Source organism: Suncus etruscus, chromosome 6, assembly GCF_024139225.1.
Source record: "Suncus etruscus isolate mSunEtr1 chromosome 6, mSunEtr1.pri.cur, whole genome shotgun sequence".
In the NCBI taxonomy this organism is placed as follows: domain Eukaryota; kingdom Metazoa; phylum Chordata; class Mammalia; order Eulipotyphla; family Soricidae; genus Suncus; species Suncus etruscus.
In genome coordinates this window covers 136,328,116-136,352,695 of record NC_064853.1, presented here as the reverse complement: position 1 = coordinate 136,352,695, position 24,580 = coordinate 136,328,116, and the positions used below count along the sequence as shown (strand labels likewise).

Below are 24,580 nucleotides of genomic sequence, written 5' to 3'. Positions count from 1 at the left end.
AGCCCAGGTCCAGATGGATTCACTAATGAATTCTATCAAACTTTCCAAGAGGAACTACTGCCAATCTTGGCAAGACTCTTTCATGAAATTGAACAAACAGAAACACTTCCAAATAGCTTTTATGAAGCCAACATCACCTTGATACCTAAACCAGACAGAGACGCTACCAAAAAAGAAAATTACAGACCAATATCACTGATGAATGCAGATGCAAAGATCCTCAACAAAATCCTGGCAAATAGGATTCAATGCCTCGTTAAGAAGATCATCCACTACGATCAAGTAGGTTTCATCCCAGGAATGCAAGGCTGGTTTAACATCCGTAAATCTATCAACATAATACACAACATCAATAACAAGAAAAATAAAAACCACATGATCATATCAATAGATGCAGAGAAAGCATTTGATAAGGTCCAACACCCATTCTTGATCAAAACTCTCAGCAAGATGGGAATGGAGGGAACCTTCCTCAATATAGTGAAGGCCATCTACCACAAGCCAGTGGCAAATATTATCCTCAATGGAGAAAAACTGAAAGCCTTTCCTCTAAATTCTGGCACAAGACAAGGCTGTCCTCTCTCACCACTCCTTTTCAACATAGCACTGGAAGTACTTGCTATAGCAATTAGGCAAGAAAAGGATATCAAGGGAATCCAGATAGGAAAGGAAGAAGTCAAGCTCTCACTGTTTGCAGACGACATGATACTCTACTTAGAAAACCCTAAAGACTCTATCAAAAAGCTTCTAGAAACAATAGACTCATATAGCAAGGTGGCAGGCTACAAAATTAACACACAAAAATCAATGGCCTTTCTATATACCAATAGTAATAAGGATGAAATGGACATTAAGAAAACAACCCCATTCACAATAGTACCACACAAACTCAAATATCTTGGAATCAACTTGACTAAATATGTGAAGGACCTATACAAAGAAAACTATAAAACTCTGCTCCAAGAAATAATAGAGGACACACGGAAATGGAAACACATACCCTGCTCATGGATTGGCAGGATTAACATCATCAAAATGTCAATACTCCCCAAGGCATTATACAGATTTAATGCCATCCCTCTAAAGATACCCATGACATTCTTCAAAGAAGTGGATCAGACACTTTTGAAATTCATTTGGAACAATAAACACCCTCGAATAGCTAAAGCAATCATTGGGAAAAAGAATATGGGAGGAATTACTTTTCCCAACTTTAAACTGTACTACAAAGCAACAATTATCAAAACAGCATGGTATTGGAATAAGGATAGGTCCTCAGATCAGTGGAATAGGCTTGAATACTCAGAAAATGTTCCCCAGAGATACAACCATCTAATTTTTGATAAAGGAGCAGGAAATCCTAAATGGAGCAGGGAAAGCCTCTTCAACAAGTGGTGTTGGCACAATTGGATAGCCACTTGCAAAAAATTGAACTTAGACCCCCAGCTAACATCATGTACGAAGGTAAAATCCAAATGGATTAAAGACCTCGATATCAGCCCCAAAACCATAAGATATATAGAACAGCACATAGGCAAAACACTCCAGGACATTACAGGCATCTTCAAGGAGGAAACTGCATTCTCCAAGCAAGTGAAAGCAGAGATTAACAGATGGGAATATATTAAGCTGAGAAGCTTCTGCACCTCAAAGGAAATAGTGCCCAGGATACAAGAGCCACCCACTGAGTGGGAGAAACTATTCACCCAATACCCATCAGATAAGGGGCTAATCTCCAAAATATACAAGGCACTGACAGAACTTTACAAGAAAAAAACATCTAACCCCATCAAAAAATGGGGAGAAGAAATGAACAGACACTTTGACAAAGAAGAAATACGCATGGCCAAAAGACACATGAAAAAATGTTCCACATCACTAATCATCAGGGAGATGCAAATCAAAACAACGATGAGATACCACCTCACACCCCAGAGAATGGCACACATCACAAAGAATGAGAATAAACAGTGTTGGCGGGGATGTGGAGAGAAAGGAACTCTTATCCACTGCTGGTGGGAATGCTGTCTAGTTCAACCTTTATGGAAAGCGATATGGAGATTCCTCCAAAAACTGGAAATCGAGCTCCCATACGATCCAGCTATACCACTCCTAGGAATATACCCTAGGAACACAAAAATACAATACAAAAACCCCTTCCTTACACCTATATTCATTGCAGCTCTATTTACCATAGCAAGACTCTGGAAACAACCAAGATGCCCTTCAACAGACGAATGGCTAAAGAAACTGTGGTACATATACACAATGGAATATTATGCAGCTGTCAGGAGAGATGAAGTCATGAAATTTTCCTATACATGGATGTACATGGAATCTATTATGCTGAGTGAAATAAGTCAGAGAGAGAGAGAAAAACGCAGAATGGTCTCACTCATCTATGGGTTTTAAGAAAAATGAAAGACACCCTTGTAATAATAATTTTCAGACACAAAAGAGAAAAGAGCTGGAAGTTCCAGCTCACCTCAGGAAGCTCACCACAAAGAGTGATGAGTTTAGTTAGAGAAATAACTACATTTTGAACTGTCCTAATATTGAGAATGTATGAGGGAAATGTAGAGCCTGTTTAGGGTACAGGCGGGGGTTGGGGGGGGAGGAGGGAGATTTGGGACTTGGGTGATGGGAATGTTGCACTGGTGATGGGTGGTGTTCCTTTTATGACTGAAACCCAAACACAATCATGTATGTAATCAAGGTGTTTAAATAAAAAAAAATTAAAAAAAAAAAAAGAAATCGATCCTGGCAGGCACTGAGGACCATACGGTATGCCAGGGTTCGAAACACCATTCGTCCTGGATTGGCTGCATGGAAGGCAAACGCCCTTCGCTGTGCTATCTCTCCGGCCCAATTCTTTAAAAAAAATTTAAATAGTAAGGCTGGGGCTGAAATGGTGGTTCAAAACTACAGCACATGGTTTGCATATAGAATGTCTATGTCTGACACCTGAAAACTGTCCCTCACTACACAAACACACATTACATGTTCATACATTTTGATATCTAAGCAGAATCCATCTGTTCCCTAAAGTATTCGCTAAAATGAGAAGACTTCATAAAGAAATAATGCAATGAGGGGAGGGGGGTTATTTACAATAATACCAGACCTTTAACTTTTCAATTGTTTTCATTTTCTTTGTGTTGTCCCAATGTCTTGGTTCAAATTCTGCTAACAGAATGTTTAATTTCTGAGCTTCCAATTTGCTTTTTTATGTGGATAGAGATGCTGAAGTGCCAAAACCCACTTCCCAGGTACAGGGTAACGAGCTCACATGAGGTTTCTTAGAGCTGGTGAAAGGAATTAAGTTTATGGCAAATGATGGGTATGAGTTTTAGCACTAAACATCATACACTATGTACAAAATTTAAATTATAATGATGTACCTGTGCATACCAAATAATATGAAAGTCCAATAAAAATAATTTTAACTAGTGACTTGTTCCAATGACATCCAACAGGATCTCACAGGCTAAATTTCTGGCTGCTGCCTCCTGCCCATGTTTTTTCTCATTGTTTCTCATAGTGTATCAATTCTTTCCCTGCATCTCTGTTATGGAGTACCCAAGTCACTCTAGCTGGACTCTAACCCGAAATTCCCTGAGGAAGGACAATGCAGTTTTCTCGGGCATCATGTCAACCCAGGAGAGGAGGGGGAGCAAACAGTGTTTTGCATTCTTCCAAAATCCTGGTCCAGGCTGAGCACAGGGCACTTCTATAAGTACCAGCCAGGAAACCACTGGACAAATAAAGTTTCTTTCTCTCTGGCTACCCTATTACCCTACATTCACTAAACAATCTAGAAGTGGGTATTCTCATCATTTCCTACACTGACATCAATAAGTAAGGCAGATTTCTCAAAGCCACCAGATGTGGCTGGTGAATTTGTAGGCTTGTTTTGTTGTTGTTATTATGGTTGTTGTTGCTTTGTTTTGTGGTGCTTGGAACAAAATCCAAGACCATGAATGCATGGTCTTGCCAGTGAGCCACAATCAGACCTTTCATCTTTCATTTTGGACTAAAATGAAAAGCTCTGAAAAACTAAACTAAGTCCAAGTCTGTTATAATTAATTTGCTGATAGAAGCAAGGCTTGAACTTTAAAAAGAATTGGTTCTATTTTTATTTAATTTTTCTTCCCCACACCCCAGTTATATTTTCTTTATGTATGGAATGAATATATGGAAGAATAATACTGTGCACTTCCATAGGCAGAGATAGTACAGGGTTAAGACATATACACTGCATGTAACCAACCTCAGTGGCCCCCCAACATCACCATTCCCTCCGGACGGCTGCTGCATGCAGGGCCTGAGCAACACCCATCCTTTCCTGTCCTTGTGGCCTCTGGACTGAAGTGTCCAGGATGCCTGAGAATTGTTGCTAATAATTGGTTCATCACTAGCCCTCATCCCCCCTAAAAAGCAAAGAACACTGTGGATTTCCAGTTATAAAGTAGCTTTTTAATCTGGAAATATCTTTTAAGTTTGTGTCTTTGGGAGCCACACCCAGTAGTGCTCAGGATGTAATGCTGGCTTTACATTCAGAAATCACTCCTGCTGGCTTCAATCAATATAACTGAACTTAGGTTGCACTATCCATGTGCAAGACAAGTGTCCAAGTACAGTGGTACTATCACTCTGGCCCCTGGGAATATCTTTTTTTACAGATCTTTTAGACTTCTTTCGTGATGGGGAAAAACATAGCTATAATATATTCATTAACACTCCCCCTCCAATATGTGTTTTTTCAATTCTGTGGTAGGTAAGTCAGAGAGAAGAAAGAATCAAAAGATAAAGTTAATGTGTTGAATTTCTATATTGCATGGATAGTAACATGAAAGCTCAGAATGCTGTGTGATGTGTCAAGCGTAGTTTGGACTTCACATCAACTCAGCTCATGCACAGCTGCTTCTTCCTTTTAAGGGCCACACCATCTCAATGCAGAGGCTGAAAAAGTTATTCAAAGGGCCAGAGAGAAACTAATTTGGTTGAGCACAAGCTTTGCATGCAGGAGGTCTAGGTTCAAGTCCCAACCACTAGATCTCCCAAACACAGCTGAAATGATCCTGGAACATCGGAGGAAATTTTAAGCACTACCTTTTGTTGTCCCTGATGAACAAAATCAGCCAAGAAGCTATCCTTAGAGCCAGCCGGAGTGATATTACAGAGAAAAGGGCTTCATTATACAAGTTTACCAAACTCTGATGAAGCCCCCAACTGCATCTCCCCAACAACACCATCAGGAGTTGATTCTTGAGCACAGAGCCAGAAGAAAGTAGGTGTGGCCCCAAGCCAAACCAAAAACAAAACAGAAGCAAAAATTCCCAGGGGCCATTCTCAGATCTACAAGGCCAATTGGGCAGGTGGTTCATGCAAGGACCTCCTAGGGGATGAGGTGCTGTTTGGATACTGCACTGCAGGGGTCATTAGGACTACTCAACAGTACTTAGGAGACTCCAGGGTGATACACAATGATGCTTGGAAAGCAATATGGTGCCAGGGTTCAAATGGGATAAAATACACATGAAGCTGCTACGTGCTGCTCTAGCTCCCAGTCGCCTCTCAGACTAAGTATTTTTTTGCTTGATTTTTGTCACAACCAACAGTGCTCAAAGGGATATTCTTGGTCTGTGCCTGCGGGCTGCTCCACATGATGCTCAGAGGGTGTAGTGCTAGGAATTAAACCCAGACTGCCCACACAAAGGGTGCACTCAGCCCAATGACTAATCTTTCCAACCCCTCCATGCTTGATCTTGTGTAAAAATATGTGTCTGTGTGTATGGGGGGGGCCACTGGGGAAATTCTTTTTTTGGGGGGTGGGGGAATTCTTAAATCGAAAAATAACCAGTCACAGATTATATGGACATGTCTGACTAGATTATCTAAGATTATCTAAGAAAGTCACAATCACTTTCTAAAACAAGGTTAACTCCAATTTTCTAAACATAGTCCCTCAAGTCACCTCTATAAAAATTCTTGACCTAAATGCCTTGTTCAAACTCCCTGGTTTAGACTTTATTCTAATGTTTTCCTTTTCTAGTCTCAGCTGGCCCTGAGAGAAAAACGCAATCCCACAATTCATAATAACCACCAGGGACAAGCTGTGTGAGAATTACTTTGTCGCTGTATTCTTTCTGACATTCTTCACAACTCACCCAGGTTTCAGAATTTGCTATGGTTGAAAATCACTTCACCTCCTTGGATTTTAATTTCCTTCCCCAGAATACAAGGTGACATTCCTCTATTTCATTAAAACCTCTTAGTCCAACACAACTTTTATACTTTCAAGGCATACATTAAGATACATGCTTAGGAATATAACTTACATTGTTTCTACAAATATTCAAGTTGTACCTGTTACCACACATATGAAATGACTAGCATTTAAATATAGTAAAGTCAGCCTTGAGATTAGTTCCATAATCTTTTCATGAATTATCATTCACACTTCCTAGAACAATAATATCAGGGTCCTCATCTTTGTCCTCAGAACAGAATATGTATTTGAACTTAATGAATTTGTGGTAATTATCTATAGGTACTTGCTTTTATTATTTTTTTATGCCACATACAGGAGCACTTGGGAGATCAAGTGGTGCTAAAGAGCAAACTTGAGATTCCTGGTGCCGTAGTCCTTTGAGATATTTCCCTAGCCTAGAGGGTTTCACTCACACACACACACACACACACACACAATATGGGGACTGAAATTATAGTACAGTGGGTAGGCACTTGCCTTGCACATGGCTGACCAAGGTTCCATCCACCTGTAGTACTCAATATGGTTCCCCAAGAAGTGATTGAGCATAAAGCCAAGAACTAGTCCTTAGTATTATTGGGTATGTTCCCTGAAGAATAGAGGAAACACAAATCTCCTCCACTCTTCATATCCAAACTTTCAGAAGCGCACTCCCAGAGCTATTTCTATTGTTAGTTAATAGTTGCTATTTTGTTATGAATTATTCATTTAAGTACTGGTTTGTGCATAACCTCCAATCCCTGACTCTTATTTGACATGTATATACTTGGAGTGTCTTACACACTGCAGGCTCTACCTGCTGTTTTCCATATCAACACATTTATCATGTTCTTTTTCTGCTTTCCTTTCTCCATTGCAGTTCCTAACTGACCTGGTTTCAAATCCCAGCTTCGGGGCCCTAAACAAATAATACCTATGTCTTCACTCCTGTACACAGGGTAGTTAGTTTCTTATTTTCACAAGATTGAGATGCTATATGCATGGGCTTTGAACAGTCCCAGGCCCACAGAGATTGATGGCCTAGCCTGAGTTATTACAATTCCTCCTGTTTGCAGGCCTCCTCAGGGGTCCTGGCCTTTCACAGCAGATACTATAGGAATTCAGAATAGGTCCAACAGAATTCATATCCTGCTGTCACTTTAACAGACATGCAAACGGGTACTTTCTGGCCTGTTTCATGAGACTATTCTCTACTTGTGGTTGTTTAGGGCACTTATAACCTTCAAAGCAAACAATACAGCAACATATCTGCTCACACTGGAGAAGTGAAGATGCTGACTTGAAAATATCCTGAGCTTGTGATTTATGAATCTCAGACCCAGAGTCCAGCTTCTGTTTATTCCTCATTCAGCACCTCTTCGTACATCCATTCAGCTTTACCCTTCTTTTGTTTTGTTTTAAGTGCTATTTGAAGTGAAGAATGCACTCAGGTACCCTAACAGGAAATTACTTCAAAGAGGAAAAAGCACCTTAGGTGGACAGTGGGATGGTTAACCACTGGGTCTCATCAGTACTGTGAACTCATTTTAAGGAGTGTGCTATACTTACACAACCATAAAATAACCCATTAGAGTAGAACAACAGATAACCTGGTTCAAGGAGCAAACGTCATAGGGAAAAACAGCTTCAGCTAAAGGCTACTCAGGAAAACAGTAACACAGCAAGCAAAAAGCCCTTCACCTTGATTCCATACAAACTTACAGAACTTTCCAAAGGCATGTAAAGCAGAAGAAACCTACACAGAGAGACTGCCTTCACTGTTAACACTTTTCTCATGCCTTGCCCATACCAAATTCTTCTGGAATAACTCAGGGAACAACTCGCTTTCTTTCCTTTAGAAGAAAAAGTCAAAAAGTAATTTGTTCCAATTTAAAAAACTTCAGTATTTGTACTTATGAAAACCTGACTTCCGCCAAATGGAGAAGGAGCTGTTCAATAATGGTCATTGCTCTTGTACTGTATTAGCAAAACTGAACTCTGTGGCATCAAAGCATTTCTCCCCTTCCTCCTAGTCAGTTCCCTCCATGCTAAGTGTCTCCTGAGCATGTGTCACATCTATCCACCAACATCTTCATTTTGTGTCTGTGAAGACTAGTCATGTGGGAGGAAAGAGAAACCAGCCCTCACACCAAATGGCATTCAGAGGATCCAAAGGGCAGTTCTCTTTCCATAGTTGACTCCCAGAATGTTCAATTTAGCACATTGAAAGTCTTCTTTGGTTTTGGGGGTACACCCAGTGGTGCTCAGGGGTCATGACTGGCAATTGTGGGAATTGATATTGGGTCAGCCACGTTAGATAAATATCACACCACTGTACTATTACTTCAGCCCGTTAATGTTAATTGGAATTAACGGGAAAAGGTAATATAAAATCTTCTTATCACGTGTCTTTTAAAGTATCACAGTGCATGATGTGGGTCACTCTCCTGCATAGAAACAGCTGGAATGACCAGAGCGTATGCACAAACCATCCTCTCAAAGAGCCATTACACAGAACTTGGGCAGCATGCACACAGACTACTTCGGAACACACTCAGAGTGAAGATATCAAAACAGTCCCTGCTCTTGTTTTTGGGTGCAGCCCACATGAAAACGATTTCTCTATCCATGTGAACACTTCAAGTGTTGCATCCATCATAGTGCTGTCTAACTCTGCAAACACTAATACCCACTAATTTTCTTTCTACCAATTATGGATTAGATCCAAACATTCAAGCATTAGTGCTTACTTTGAGCAGACCTTCTTCAACCTACATGAGCTGTCAAAGCCTTGACAGAGAAGGATTGTACAAGTATGTACTTTTCTTCACTACTATCGTTTCTTGTTTCACCCCAATTCAACTCAGCTATGCAGGAGTGCCCTGGCTGCCTGCCTGGTGCTGAATATTTGGGGTGGGGCAAACTGGGCTCTTGACATTGGAATTTACTTCCTCATAGGTGCCCAGGCCTGAATCCAGCACATTCTAAATACAATGACTACAGGGCACTACTCTCAGGCATTTATTTTTATTGACTGTGGGGTTTAAAAAGTTTTTACCTAAAATACTACTGTGAAAGATATGTAAGCCAATATGGTCAAAATAAAAATTTAAAAAATAAAAAAGGTTTTTCACCTTTCAGAGAACTCAGATACAGGGTAAGAGGAATAACTAGTTGATGACAGGAGGCTGGTTCAATACTCAGCTATAACTATATGTTTCCCTTAGCAGCACGGAGCACTGAGTGTGACCCTTCTTGGTGATACCCAGCACCATGGAGTCCATGCACTGAGCCACATGACCAAAGAACCTGGTAATCTCTAGAATGACCCCCTGGACTCTTGTGAGCTATGTGAGGGACAGACCCTCTCAAGATCTCCTTTCTATTACAAGTTATGTTTTCATATATCTGAGCATCAAATAAGAGGTGAGGTACCAGAGTGCATGGCATGCAGGAGGCCTGGACTGATCTGTGACACTGCATGGTCTCCTGGACACCTCTGGGAATGACCCCTGAGCACTGGGCCAACAGTACCTGCTAATACTGCTTGCTGGGTATGTCTCCCCCAAAAAAACAATAAACAAAAGGTGAAGGTTTATGCTAACTCCTAAACTTATAGTTCTCAAACCTTATTTAAAGAATACCAGCAAAATTAAATCCATAAAATTTAATAATTGGTATTGGATTTGTCTGTTTGTTTGTTTGTTTTTAGGGTCATACCCGGTGGAGCTCAGGAGTTACTCCTGGCTTTGCACTCAGAAATCACTCCTGCAAGGCACAGGGTATCAAACTACTTTCTGTCCTATATCGGCTGCATGCAAGGCAAACGCCCTACTGCTATGATATCTCTTCAGCTCCAATAATTGGTATTGTTAGAGTAAAAAAAGTATCTTCTATACAAGCAATAACTCCAATTTTCAAAGTAAAGTGTAACTAATAAGATAGCTAGTTCTGTTTTTACATTAACTTTCTGCAGTTTTAACTGAATATTTAAGTAAAAGTAGTACATTTAGTCAAAATTAATAAACCCTAATGGAAAAACTCAAAGATATATTCAGAATAACAAAAGCCAAAGCCAGAGATAGAACACCGAGAGCAGCAAAATCAAAATAGGAATTTACATACAAAGGAGCTCCCTCCCATGAGATTCACAGCAAATCTATCCAATGAGACTTTAGGTCAGAAAATAAAGGAGTGACAAATGAAAAAATAATCTCATGAAATGAACATCTTACCAAGAATAGTCTTTCTAACTAGATTATCATTCAGATCTGATGGGACAAAGTCATGGACAGATAAGGACTTAGGGAATTCATAGCCTCAAAACCAGTTTTTCAAGAAGTGTTTTAAAAAGTGTAAAATACAAGGCAGGTGTGGGATGGCATCTCATTGTTTTTTGATTTGCATTTCCCTAATTATGAGTGATGATGAGCAATTTTTCATATGCCTGTTGGGCATCCGTCTGTTTTCTTTGGAAAAAATGTCTGCTCATTTCCTCATTTCATTTATGGGGGGAAATCACAGAAATTTTAGTTTAAAAAATAAAGTTTAAAGTTTAGTGAGTGCTTTATATCAACCCTTGTATATCAAATCTTTATCAGAAGTAGCACATAGAAATATTTTCTCCACCAAAAAGAAAAAGAAGGGAAAAAAAAAGAAATATTTTCTCCAGTTTGGTAGAGTGCCTTTTTATTAGAACTTGAGTGTCTTCACTGTGAAGCTTTTTAATTTGCTGTAATCTTGTTTATTTTTAGTTTTGTTTTATTTGTCTATTTGTTAAAGCTTTTATTTTATGTTGTATATTTTTCTTTTTCTTTTGTTGTCTTTGTCACTATGATCATGATCATCATCATTGAAGATTCCCCTAGCACTCAATGTCCTGGAGACTTCTGCTAATGCTTTCTTCAGTGTGTTGTAAATCTCAAGATCTATGATCACTTTGACTCTATTTTTGTGAAGGAAATGAACTACCGTTCTAATTTCTTTTGTGTGTGTGTTTTGTTTGTTTGTATTAGGACACACCTGGAAGCACTCAGGGCTTTCTCTGGCTCTGTGCTCAGAAATTGCTCCTGGCAGGCTCAGGGGACCATCTGGGATGCCGAGACTCAAACCCAGGTCTGTTCCAGGTTGGCCATGTGCAAGGCAAATGCCCTACTGCTATGCTATCACTCTGGCCCCTCTAATTTCATTTTTTTAATATATGGCTATCCAGTTTTCCCAATAACAGTTGTTAAAGAGATGTTTTCTCTACACTCAGTGGTCCTCAAACTAAGGCCCACGGGCCACATATTGAATTCGTTCCATTTTGTTTCTTCGCTTCAAAATACGATATATGCAGTGTGCATAAGAATTTGTTCATAGTTTTTGTTTTGACTATAGTCCAGTCCTCCGATGGTCTGAGGGACAGTGAGTTGGCCCCCTGTTTGAAAAGTCTGAGGACCGCTGCCACAGGTTGCCGACCACTGATCTAGGTGGTTGAAGATCCCTTTTCACCCCTCGCTTGCCATAAAAATAAAAAATATAAAAATAAAATGTGCACTTTATAGAATTTCATGAGTTTATCTTTCCTCATCTTGATGTGTATGAGTATAATCACCACCATAATCAAAAAAGATATCTTCATGTATGAGACATAAAGATATATATAACATAAGTGAAATTATATATTAAATATTTTAAAAGACATAAAGAGAACAATAAATAGCCAAAGAATTGAAGAATTTGTCTACAGAAATAAATTTCTGGGAGAGGCCATTGGGGCACTGGTGGAAGGAAACAAAACTCGTGATGGACATGGTGTTGAAATGACATATGCATGAAATGTATAAAGAGTATTGTAAATCATGAAAAAAACAATAGTAGTAGAGGAAAGAAGATGAGTACGAAGTTCTGTTGTTCTGATCTGGGAATCAATTCATACACCCATATCTAGGAATCTCAAAGAAGTCCAAACAGAATAAAACCCCCAAAAAAGAAAACCACTAATACACATTTCAATTAAAATAGCAAAGGCTGAAGACAGAACTAAATTCCTAAAAGCAACAGGAGCAAATCCCCAAATCACCTATAAGGGATCCCTCATAATATTCAAAGCAGGGGACCAGAGAGATGGTTTGGGGTTGAAGTGCTTGTGTTGCACCCTGTTGACCGTAATTTTATCACTGGTACCATGTCTAGTCCTCCAGAGGATCACCAGAAATGATTCCTGAGACAAAGTCAGAAATAAGTCCTGGCACCAGCAAGTGTAGCCCAACTCCCAGTCGCCCAAAAAACATCTTTCAAATGAATGGCTTGATATATCCAACAATCTAAATGAAATAATAATCCAAACATGGTCATCTAGCAATATTATCACTCAAATCTGATGGTGCAACAAAAAACTGCCTGATAAGTAAGAGCTAAGCAATTTGTCACTAAATAAAGGCTCATTATAAAAAATCCAGAAATCACTAAAATAAAAAGGTGGAAAAAATGATATGCTTAATTGGCATTTAAATATAGGGCTTTTCATTCCCAAGGAACTGTGTATACATACTTCTCCTGGGTTTATGGATTATTTTCTAAAACAGACCATATGCTGATACCAAACCATAATAATCTAAATTGGAAATAAACCACAACCAGAAAGTTGGGAAAAGTGCAAACCTTGTAGCAACACATTAGGTCAAATTGGAAATTAAAAAGGGAGAAAGTAAAAGATCTCCTGGAGATAAATGAGAATGAAGATATGAGCTATTAAAACCTATGGGGCACAGCAAAAACTATACCAAGAAGCAAGTTCATGTTTTTCTGGCACTGCAGGATCTGTGCAGCTCTTCATCCATCCTTTAGTCCTTGCACTGAACTGATGGCCCAGTGGACCTCGAAGTAATGGTGCTCCTCCATCTCCTCAAAAAGAACTGAATTAGATTGTATGGATGCTAGTGAAACTGCACAAAGACATTTATATCTTCTATTTCCAGAGAGGTGGGCCCTAGCACTTCATCTCTCAGACAGTGTACATACAGCCTTACTATTTTGCTTTTTTTTGGCATAGTATTTTCTCTTCAATAGATATAATCAGTATATTCAGTATAACATGTAACATATACTATATTATTATATATTATAATGTAATATATAATATATCAGTATAATAGTATAATCAGTTCAATAGATCACTTTCTTAAGTAATGGGGAACCTAAAACACTACATTACAATCCACAAAATGCTAAGAACAATGGGGAAACTATGAAGATAAGTGTAGGCAAATCTCCAAGCCCATTAAAATGCCTGGCCCTGTTCATTGAGGACCTAAAATCAACTTACTGCTTTAGCAACAGAAATCAAGAATGCACTAGCCAACTAAATTAAGCAATCTATATATGAGCAATTAAACTACCTCAAAGAACTCTTTCAGTAGATGAGAGAATCTATACAAATGGAACTGAAGGAACTAAAGAACATTATTAGCAAGCCATAGTAGTAGAATCACACATAAGGGGAAGCCAGCATTGATTAAAAAAAAAAGTCATAAAAGAAAAGAGAGAGACAAAAGGATGGAACAAAATGTAAGGTACTTAATGAAAAAAGACAAGAGAAATAATTTACAAATTTTGAAATATCAAAAGGGAAGGAAAAAGGGAAAGAAAAAGAGCAAGTAATAAGGGAGATAATACTAGAGAACTTTCCGACTTTCTGGAAAGAGGCAACTATGCAAATCCAAGAGGTGAAAAGAGTATCAAACAAAATAGACCCTAATGCAACAATGCCAATACACAGAGTAATCAAAATGGCAAAAGCCAAACAGAGAGATGGACTTCTTAAAGCAGTAAGGGAGAAGAAAAGCCTCAACTATAAAGGGAAGAACACAAGAATCACACCAGATTCCCCATATAAAATGGTCCAGAGTAGAATGACATAAACAAATTGCTGAATGAAAGATATTTTCAATCTAGAAAACCTCTCATTTATATGGGAGGGAGGGATAGAAGCCGTCTCAGACAAGTAAGAACTTGCAATATTCGCAATATCAAACCCTAAATGAACTAGTGAAAGGTCACATATTATATAAAAGCCAAATAGCCAATCGTAGCAGCAACAACCCTACAAAATACAATGCAGGACAGCCCTTCCTATCAAGAATTGCCTTGAATGTCAATTGATTAAACTCCTATCAAAAGGCACAGAGCAGAGGATTGGATCAGGAAACAAAATCCAACCATTTGCTGCTTTCAGGAAACACACCTAAAATTTCAGGATAGACATGGGGTCAAAATAAGAGGATGAAAAATAATTATACAAGGCACAGAAAACAAAATAAAAGCTGGGATAGCCATAATTATATCAGACTAGATTGTGTTCAACCTCAAGAAAGTAATAAGAAACAAAGATGGGCACTACTAATTGATTATGGGAACAATAGACCAAGAAGTACTGACTCTAATAAACATATACACACCAAATGTTTGGGCAGCAAAGTCTGTAAGGTTTTTGCTCACAAACCTAGACAAACACATGGAAGGAAATGTGATAGCAGTGGGAGATTTCACCATGCCACTCTCACTACTGGAGAGATCCATTAGGAAGAATATCAGAACTAAATAGGCAAACCACAAGAGTCAATAACAATGAAATCATGAGACTCAAAGTTTAAATTTTTAAAAAGGACCTGTTGTTATTACAGGGTGGGGCGAGGAGAGGGGTGGCATCTCATGAACTTTGGAACATTGATGGAGGGAGGTTGACCTAGGTGGTAGGATTGGTGCTGAAATATTGCATGTCTAAAAATAACTATAAATCGATTTTGTTAATCACAATGGTTTAAATTGACAAAATTTTTAAATTCAAATATTTAGGGTAAAAACAAAGTAAAAAATCCCGAATTCTTTCCACCAAGAAACTCCTGCTCCATGACGTCTGTAATAACTACACAGGGACATATGCTAAAATCTCTCCACCAGGACATGCAGTGTCAGGTGGAGACACATCTAGGATTTCCATAACATAGCAGGGCGCTGTGGAACCAAGTCAGGCAATAGTTTTAAAATCAATGCAAAATATACACAGAACAAAGACTTATTTTTTTACATTCAACATTATTTAATCTTTTAAGAGGACAAATCACCTTAGTTTTATTTAGTCTTCAAAATTTGAAACAGCCTAAATATGTGAAACAACCAAGAACTAGACTGGGTCAGTACATTATGTCATCCAATACATCTGTGTATATTTAAATATTCAAACAATGTTTCTTTTATAAATAAAAAGGTACAAATTTCTTAACTTTTCTAAAGCAAGTGTGTATTTTTATAATAGCATAAGTAGAACACAAGCTACATTTAAATTTTTTTGTTTTGGAGCTACAGTCAAAGGAGTCACTCCTGGCTGTACTCAGAGAACAGCATGAGATGTAGGGGATGGAATATGGGTCAGCCTTGTGCAAGGCAAATGCTGTATTATCTTTCAGATCCCATGTTGCGTTTTTAAAAGATTCCCTTGATATCAACAGTCTATTCTTCCAGAAACCACTAATAGGCAGGGAGTGCATTTTAATACAACCCAAGCCTAGAGAGGGCAGATTTGAGAATTGGTTCCCCACAGTCTCAGGCTGCACTGTGAAAATTGCATTTGGTCCTTCCTATGCAATAAGAAAAATGTTTCCAGTTTTTGTGTCCTTGATTTAATTAGTTTCTAATATCTGGAATTTCAAAGACACACACAGAGTTTTAGAGACATATATTTGGATAACAGCCTATGAAAATAAAAAGAACAACTGAACAAGTTTGTATAAAGAGCATTGTGACTCCCACCCATTATTAAGTGGAATGAAATGTTGATTTAATTCAAGGAATAAATGTGATACTTTTTACTGGTTTCAGAATAATTTTATGAGCATGGTGTTTTCAGAAATAGCAAAGGATTAGAAAGTTTGCTTATTAATTATAACACACAATGCTTTGTCTGAATAGAACTTAAGTTCGATCACATACAAAGCTAAGTGCAAAGGTTAAGATAAAGACGCTTGACTAGGGTAATGAAAAGAAGATGCTTTACTAAATATTGAACCTAGACTTTTATCTTAATCCATCTAATTATATACAATCTGACCATAATTATCCTTTAAAATCTGAGTTTCATCACCAGTCACATGGGGATAATCTACTGCAAAATTCAATTATATCTTATTTTTCACATGACATAACCATCAGAAGATTTTGTTTCTTCTCAGCCTTTCAGCTCAGTGAGAGCTAGGGGCCTACCATCATGTGACATTAAAAAGCAAGTCAGGTGACATTCTCACAGCCAGAAACAGTGAAACAAACTCATCCTTTATAGGTTTAGCATGTGGAATAAATGAAACACTGAGCTCCTAAAGCTTATGTCAATTGTCAGCAGTACTCTGGATCATAATTACTGTTACTGAAAATTCTATTCACTTTATGGAATACTGCAAGAACATCCAAGATACCATGGTGTCCTAGAACTCTAGGTGCTGGGACCTCATCTCCCTCATCTTTCAAAGGGGAAAACTTTGGAAATTTAGCTCAAAATAAGTAATGTAGGGTTCAGGAGAAAGAATGTAAGTGGAGGTTACCTTTTATGGAGGGCAACTGGAAGCAAACTATTATAAGAAAGCATGAGCAAAGGCAAGCAAAACCAATGACATTAAATTCAGCAAATAATAAAGATTCTATAAGCTTTGAACATGATATATTCAGATTAGTTGGCTTATAAACAAATAGTTTTAGTTAAAAATAAAATACTGGGGCTGGAGCGATGGCACAGCAGTGGGGCATTTGCCTTGCACGCATATGACCTAGGACAGACCATGGATCGAACCCCCGGCGTCCCATATGGTCCACAATGCCAGGAGCGATTTCTGAGCGTATAGCTAGGAGTAACACCTGAGCACCACCGGGTGTGCCCCAAAACCAAAAAGAAGAAAAAAGAAATAAAATACTGGGGCAGTAGTGGTAGTACAGGGGGTAAGGAGTCTGCGTTACACATGGCAGACCTGGCATTTGGTCCCTGGCATCCCTATGGATCCCTGAGTTCTGCTAGGAGTGATCCCTGAGTGCAGAGGCAGGATTAATCCCTGTCACCTCTCGATGTGTCCTCTATGGAATAATCTGTTGGTCAGAAATACATGAACTTAAAGATGTTGCCACATAATAGAACACTCAAAAGAATAAGTGATGTACTTTAATATATACAATAAATACTGATAGAAGCAAGAAAACAAACAAACCCCACAAGATATTATTCATTCATATAATAATAAACACAGGAAAAGGAGCATGAATACAAAATTTTTCAGATAAAGAATAAATAGAAAATCAAGGAAATATACAAAAAGAATTATCTAACATTGGTTCCCTTTAAGAAAAGGAGAACAAGGGGCCTGAGCAATAGCACAGCAGGTAGGGCATTTGCCGTGCATGCAGCTGACACAGAACCGAGTGATCCCTGGCACCCTCATATGGTCCCTCAAGCCTGCCCGGAGTGATTTCTAAGCAGAGCTAGGAGTAACCCCTGAGCACCAAGGGATGTGGCCCACAAACAAATACAAAAAGAAAAGATGATCAAGCAAGCAGCAGTGACTTGGAGGGCTATAGGCTATGTTAAATTTCAGATTTATATTTGTGCAACACACATATAACTATATATAAATGCAAACATATGAAATACTTATACTTGTATTCATATATATTCATACAGTTGCAAATTTGTACATTATATCTATTAACAAAAAAGATCATTAGCAAAATATTCATTCTATGATGTTTGAGTTTTTTAAGCAATATTTCTTTTTATTTTTTGCAATATTTCTTTTTAAAGATATTCATTAAGACTGATTAACTGGTGATGGAAGGTGTTCTTTACATAACTGAAACCCAAACACAATCATGTTTGTAATCAAGGTGTTTAAATAAAATATTTAAAAAAATACTTCGTTTTAATTCTATTCTCAGATACCCCAAACTAAGGGGTTATTATCTTGACATTTTATTAAATTGTTTAAAAGGTAAATATAATAATTCATCCCTCCTTTTCTATGGAAGAAAATATTTGTATATCATAATCTAATAAAGGGTTAATATTCAATAATATATAAAAAAAACTCACACAACACAACAACAAAAAGCAAACAACATAATTTTAAAAATGAGTAAAAGACTTGCTAGAGGTCCAGGATGTGGGAAGTACTTGCTTTGTCTGTGTGAGTCCATGGATTCAATTCCAAACACAACATGCAAAAGGAACCTGAGTATACTCAGTGTGGTCCAAGAAGCAAAACAGCAATAACAACAACAAAAATGCTAGAAACTTTTCCAGAAAAGACAGAAACTTCACTCATAAATACAGGGGATAATGCTAAATGTTACTTATTATAAATTCATATCAAAGTAAGAGTGAGCTGACATCTGACATCACTTGATAGTGATTTATAAAAAAAGACTGGAAACGGGAACCAGTCTGTTTCAGCAGCAAGAGGCTGCCTTGCATGTGGCCAAACTTGGTTCAGTCCCCAGGACTCCATATGGTCCCCTGAGAAATGCTAGGGGTTTTCCCTGAGCACAGAGCCAGAAGTAAGTCCTGAGCACTACCAGGAATGGCCCAAAACAATAGCAAAACAAGCAAACAAACAAAAGATTGGAAACAGTAAGTATTGGTGAGAATATAGAGAAACAGTAACTTTTGCTCTTTCTTGGTAAGAATATAAATCATTGCCACCTTCTGTAGAAAACAGTATAGAGTGTGCTTTAAAAAGTTAAGTGGAACCTGAAGAGATGGAACTTTGCTAGGATCATCCCTGGTACACGGGTCCCTGGAGCTACCCTGAGTACTACCAGAATGAACCCCAAAACAAATATCCAACCACATTAACTAAATAAATGATTAAATGAAGCAAGGACTGTGACTCAAGTAGTAGAATGCCTCGCATATGTGAGGTCCCAGGTTTGATCCCTGGGAATGCATTGTTGGTGTGGCTCACTAACAGTAAAAAAGTATATAGGGCTGAAGCAATAGTTTGGGGTGAGGTGCTTGCTTTGCATACTGATCCTAGTTCCATCCTTGTCACCCCATATGGTCCCTTGAGCACCACTGGGGGTAATTTTTGAGCACAGAACCAGGTGTAAGCCATGAACACAGTTAGGTGTGACCCCCAAAACAAATAAACAAAAAATCCCATATATATGTACATATATTCCACATAATCTACTAATATCACTTCTATATACTTATCCCAAAACTATTAAAACGCTAATTTAGACTTTTTTGTTTGGTTTTTGGGTCACATCTGGCAGCACTCAGGGGTTACTCCTGGCTCTATGCTCAGAAATCACTCCTGGCAGGGTCTGGGAACCATATGGGATGCCAGGATTCGAACCACCGACCTTCTGCATCAAGGCAAATGCCTTACCTCCATGCTATCTCTCTAGCCCCCAAATTTAGAATTATATTTTAATTCCTGTTCATGGCAGCAATATTCACATTTGAGAATAGAGAGTACATGAAATTTCAAAATTATTCTAAAATATTATTTCATAATCAGTCCCGTAGGATCAACCTAAATGGCCACAGAGAGATTTGCAGAAGAAAGCCGTGGTATGAACAATGGAAGAGCCTTTCTGACTCTGAAGAGATCAAAGTGTAACCTTTGGGACAAAATTAATGGAATTTGAGAAGCTTATGCTAAGCAAAATTTTTTTCTCTTGGATCAATATTTTTGGGGAGGTGGGAGAACACACAGTTGTATCAGGGGATTAAATGTGGTGCAACATTTTAGTTATTAAATGTGGATCTGATGTACAAGACAAACATTTTCCTTATCCACTATACTGAGTACAGCTCTGCACCACACTGGGGCTAATAATTGTAAAAATTGTTGTCTAATTTATCTGATTTTTCTTTCAAACTAACAACTTTACAACCCAACACACCATTGTTTGAGTTCCAGTAATCTTAAATAAGCATGAGATTTCACTCGCTTATACAGGTAGATTCACACTCTTTTCCAGTAGGAAGCAGCTAGAGAAAACAGACCTTCACCCATATACCTTATATAAATTTAAAGGGGTGAAATCTCTAGGGGAGGGGGAAAGTTACAGGCAGATAGATAGGGGAGCCCTGCTAATGAGTTTGTTGGTAAGTAATAAAACTAAGAAAATGCAGAGTCCAAAAGTTCCCAAGGGCATGAGGATCACACTCCTTTGAAATGAAAGCTTGAGCTTTTCATAGATAGAGAAAATGAACTTCTGACCAGAGAGGTGGTGAAACTGAGAATCGCATATAGAGGAGATGCCTCAGAAAGAAACTAAAAGAGGGTCCAGAGATTTAGTATAGTGGATCAGGCCTTGCCTTGCATGCAGGCCAACCCAGATTCCATCTCCATATGGTCCCCTGAGAACAGCTAAGAGCAATTCCTGAGTGAAGAGCCAGGAGTAGGGCTGAAGCAATAGTTTGGGGTGAGGTACATTGCCGGGGTGTGCCTCCCCCCCCAAAAAAAAAGGTACAAAAGAATCTAAAGGTTGTGATACGAAAATATGGAATGACTAAGAAGAGTCCAAGACTTTTTCTGTGACAAACATTCCTAGGTCAATGTTTCTACATACAGAGAACTCCAGGCTACAACAATTTGCAGAAATTTTATATAACCTCCAAAAAGTCATTTTGGACTCTCCTCCCGCCCCTTTCTAGAGAAGTTTGTGTTCTCTCTCTCTCTCTCTCTCTCTCTCTCTCTCTCTCTCTCTCTCTCTCTCTCTCACACACACACACACACACACACACACACACACTCTGTCTCCCCTCACATTTCTCCAAGTAAATGCACTTCAAAAAAAAAATAACATGATTTTTAACTTCACTAAAAAAAAAAAAAAAAAAAGACAAGTACCAGATTGGATTTATATGTGAAATATGAAGAGCTAAAGCAAATACAATAATTTAGAAAACACAAATTCAGTGATCAGGTGTCTTGAAAGTCCATTCTTGGCTCCTCACTGTGTGTGCAGTGTGTGATTTCTGCCACTCCACAAGCAAGAAAATAAAAAATGTGAGACTGTTGTCTTTTTTGGTTTTTTTTTTTTGTGTTTTGGGCCACACCCAGTGACGCTTATGAGTTACTCCTGGCCATACACTCAGAAATCACTCCTGACTTGGGGGACCATATGGGATGCCAGGGATGAAACCCAGGTCCCTCCTGGGTAAGCCATGTGTGAACGCCCTACTGCTGTGCTATTGCTCCAGCCCCGAGACTGTTCTCACTTCAGCAACAACTCCCAGACTTGATAAAAATCCTGCTGAAGACAAGAGCATGAAGCGGTGGCGGGTAGATAAATGGGAAGAGTGTGCAATCATACTGGAATGTCGGCAGTAGGTGTGGGGGAATCTGTAATCATTCAGAGAATAGAAGTTCTATCATAAAACCTTAGAGAATCATTGACCAATCAATTAGAAGGGTGGCAGGGGTTGCCCAAATAGGGTCGTGCTAAGGATTTACGTATGGCTCTGTGCTCAGGGGTCACTTCTGGCAGCGTTCGAGGAACCGTATTTGTGCCAGGAATCAAATCAGGGTGGGCAACATGCAAGCCAAGTGCCTTATCTCCTGTGCTTATCTTTCCACTCAACAAATCAACTTTATTTTTAATTAAAGCACAATGAAATACACAATTACAAAGTTGTTCATGATTGCATTTCATACAAGATTCTAAAAACCTCCCTTTACTAGTACACATTTCTGCTATCAGTGTTCCAAGTCAGCCTCTATGGCAGATATCTCTCTCACTCACTCGCTCATTTTATCTCTTGCTCTCTCTTGATCTCTCTCCCCAACCCCTCTCTCACACTGAGGCTTGCAATATTATTGTTGTTATTATTAATACTATACTTTATCTCCTTTCAGCACCCAGTTCTTGTCCAGAGTGACCATTTCCCATTATCACTGTCATTTCTTTCTCTTCCCTAGCTACCCTCCACCCCTCTCTTTGTGGCAAGATTCCTATCATGGACTGGTCCTCCTGGCCTTATGCTAATCTGGACAACTAGTTGGCTACTTCCTAATAATTTCTGACTGGCTATTTTCAGGCTCAGATGAAGATATACAGGATGAATCATGAAAAAATTCGAGGCTGCAGCCGGTACCTGACCATGTCTTCTAGCACCAAGCAAGGAAAAGCAGGTTTACATTGAAATGAGGCCGCCAATGACTTACCAACTGGCTGTGTTTGGGTTATTCTCTTAGGGTAAGTCTTGCTTCGACTTCTTGCCACATTTTGGTCTGGCCTGGGAAGTTGAATCGAAAGATCTCGACTCATTTGCAATGCTGTCCTGCCACTTAAAAAGAGACATTTTGATTTAATATCGGTTAAAAACCAAATAGGTTAAAAACTAAATGTTCATTCAAAAAAAATCTGCAAAGTATAGAGAGAAGGAGAAACAGAAACTCATGCAGCCTGTATACATAAAGGGTTTCCAATAAACTTCCCTGGAGATATTAATCAAGAAAAATGCATCAAATTCTAACAGGAAATATTTAAGGATGTAAGTGGAATAAAGAATTTAAATTCACCCAACACCCATCAGATAAGGGGCTAATATCCAAAATATAAAGGGCACTGACAGAACTTTACAAGAAAAAAACATCTAATCCCATCAAAAAATGGGGAGAAGAAATGAACAGACACTTTGATAAAAAAAGAAATACAAATGGCTAAAAGGCACATGAAAAAATGCTCCTCATCACTAATCATCAGGGAGATGCAAATCAAAACAATGATGAGATATCATTTCACACCACAGAGATTGGCATACATCACAAAGAATGAGAACAATCAATGCTGGCGGGGATGTGGAGAGAAAGGAACTCATCCACTGCTGGTGGGAATGCCCTCTAGTCCAACCTCTATGGAAAGCAATATGAAGATTCCTCCAAAATCTGGAAATTGAGCTCCCATTCGACCCAGCTATTCCACTCCTAGGGAAATACCCTAAGAACACAAGAATACAACACAAAAACCCCTTCCTCACACCTATATTTATTGCAGCACTATTCACAATAGCCAGGCTCTGGAAACAATCAAGATGCCCTTCAACAGACGAATGGCTAAAGAAACTGTGGTTCATATACACAATGGAATATTATGCAGCCATCAGGAGAGATGAAGTCATGAAATTTTCCTATACATGGACGGACATGGAATCGATCATGCTGAGTGAAATAAGTCAGGAAGAGAGAGAGATGCAGAATAGTCTCACTCATCTATGGGTTTTAAGAAAAATAAAAGTCACTTTTGCAACAATCCTCAGAGACAATGAGAGGAGGGCTGGAACTTCCAGCACCCTTCATGAAGCTCACCACAAAGAGTGGTGAATGCAGTTATAAAAATAATTACACTGAGAACCACCATAACTATGTGAATGAATGAGGGAACTGGAAAGCCTGTCTGTAGTACAGGTGGGGGTGGGGTGGGATGGAGGGACATTTGGGACATTGGTGGTGGGAATGTTGCACTGGTGAAGGGGGGTGTTCTTTACATGACTGAAACCTAATCACAATCATATTTGTAATCAAGATGTTTAAATAAAGGAAAAAATTATTTAGGCCACGGGAATTCCCATTCTCCACCAATGCTTATTGTACCTATACTGTTGTATCAAATAATTAATGATGGGGCTGGATGGTGGTGGATGGCGATGGATTTCTCTCTGCCATCCCAGGCCACGTGGCTCCGCAACCCCATCCAGCCGGCGGGTCTGGGGTTCAGGAAAGCAACGGGTATTGAACTCACTCACAGGCAGGCATCAGGAAGCATTAACTTTATTCATGCCCTATTCACCACATGTGTGTGGCCTACTCATAACCTTTCAAGCACTAGTTATTCTTGGCCCTGCATCTAAACTCCTTTCAGCCATCTTCCCTTTGGGCTGCATGCTGGTCAAAGACCAGAACACAGAGACCCAAAAGCCAGAGCGCCCAGCAGCGCAGAAAGGGCAGAGAGACTAATCCCCTGGCTCCAGGGTTTATCTACCTATTCCAAGACCCCTCCCAGGAATGGGCCGGGTCTTGCAGGTAAGGTCACACCTAATATCTGGTTCCCAAGACCCCTCCCAGAAATGGGTGGGTCTTAGGTAGCTACACGCAAATCCAGGCTCTCAGGTACACCAACATTTCCCCCTTTTTCTGAAATATAAAGGCCCTTTTGTAATTCTGACTCCACCTTTAGCCAAAGGTGGGTTAATATTTTCATACAACAACATAATAAAGTGAAAATTAATATACCAGCCCTTTTCAAAAACATAACATTTTTGCAAAATATACTATACACCTGTAACTTAATATT

The 24,580-nt window shown here is 38.9% G+C and overlaps 1 protein-coding gene across 1 annotated transcript in view; it reads right to left on the bottom strand.

The window, feature by feature from the left end:
* Window positions 1-24,580, bottom strand: part of EPB41L4A (erythrocyte membrane protein band 4.1 like 4A) — a 294,094-nt gene that overhangs the window by 86,328 nt on the left and 183,186 nt on the right. The window contains exon 12 of the mRNA XM_049776051.1: window positions 22,453-22,574. Within this exon, the coding sequence (XP_049632008.1) occupies window positions 22,453-22,574 (122 nt within the window). The remainder of the gene's footprint in view (window positions 1-22,452; window positions 22,575-24,580) is intronic.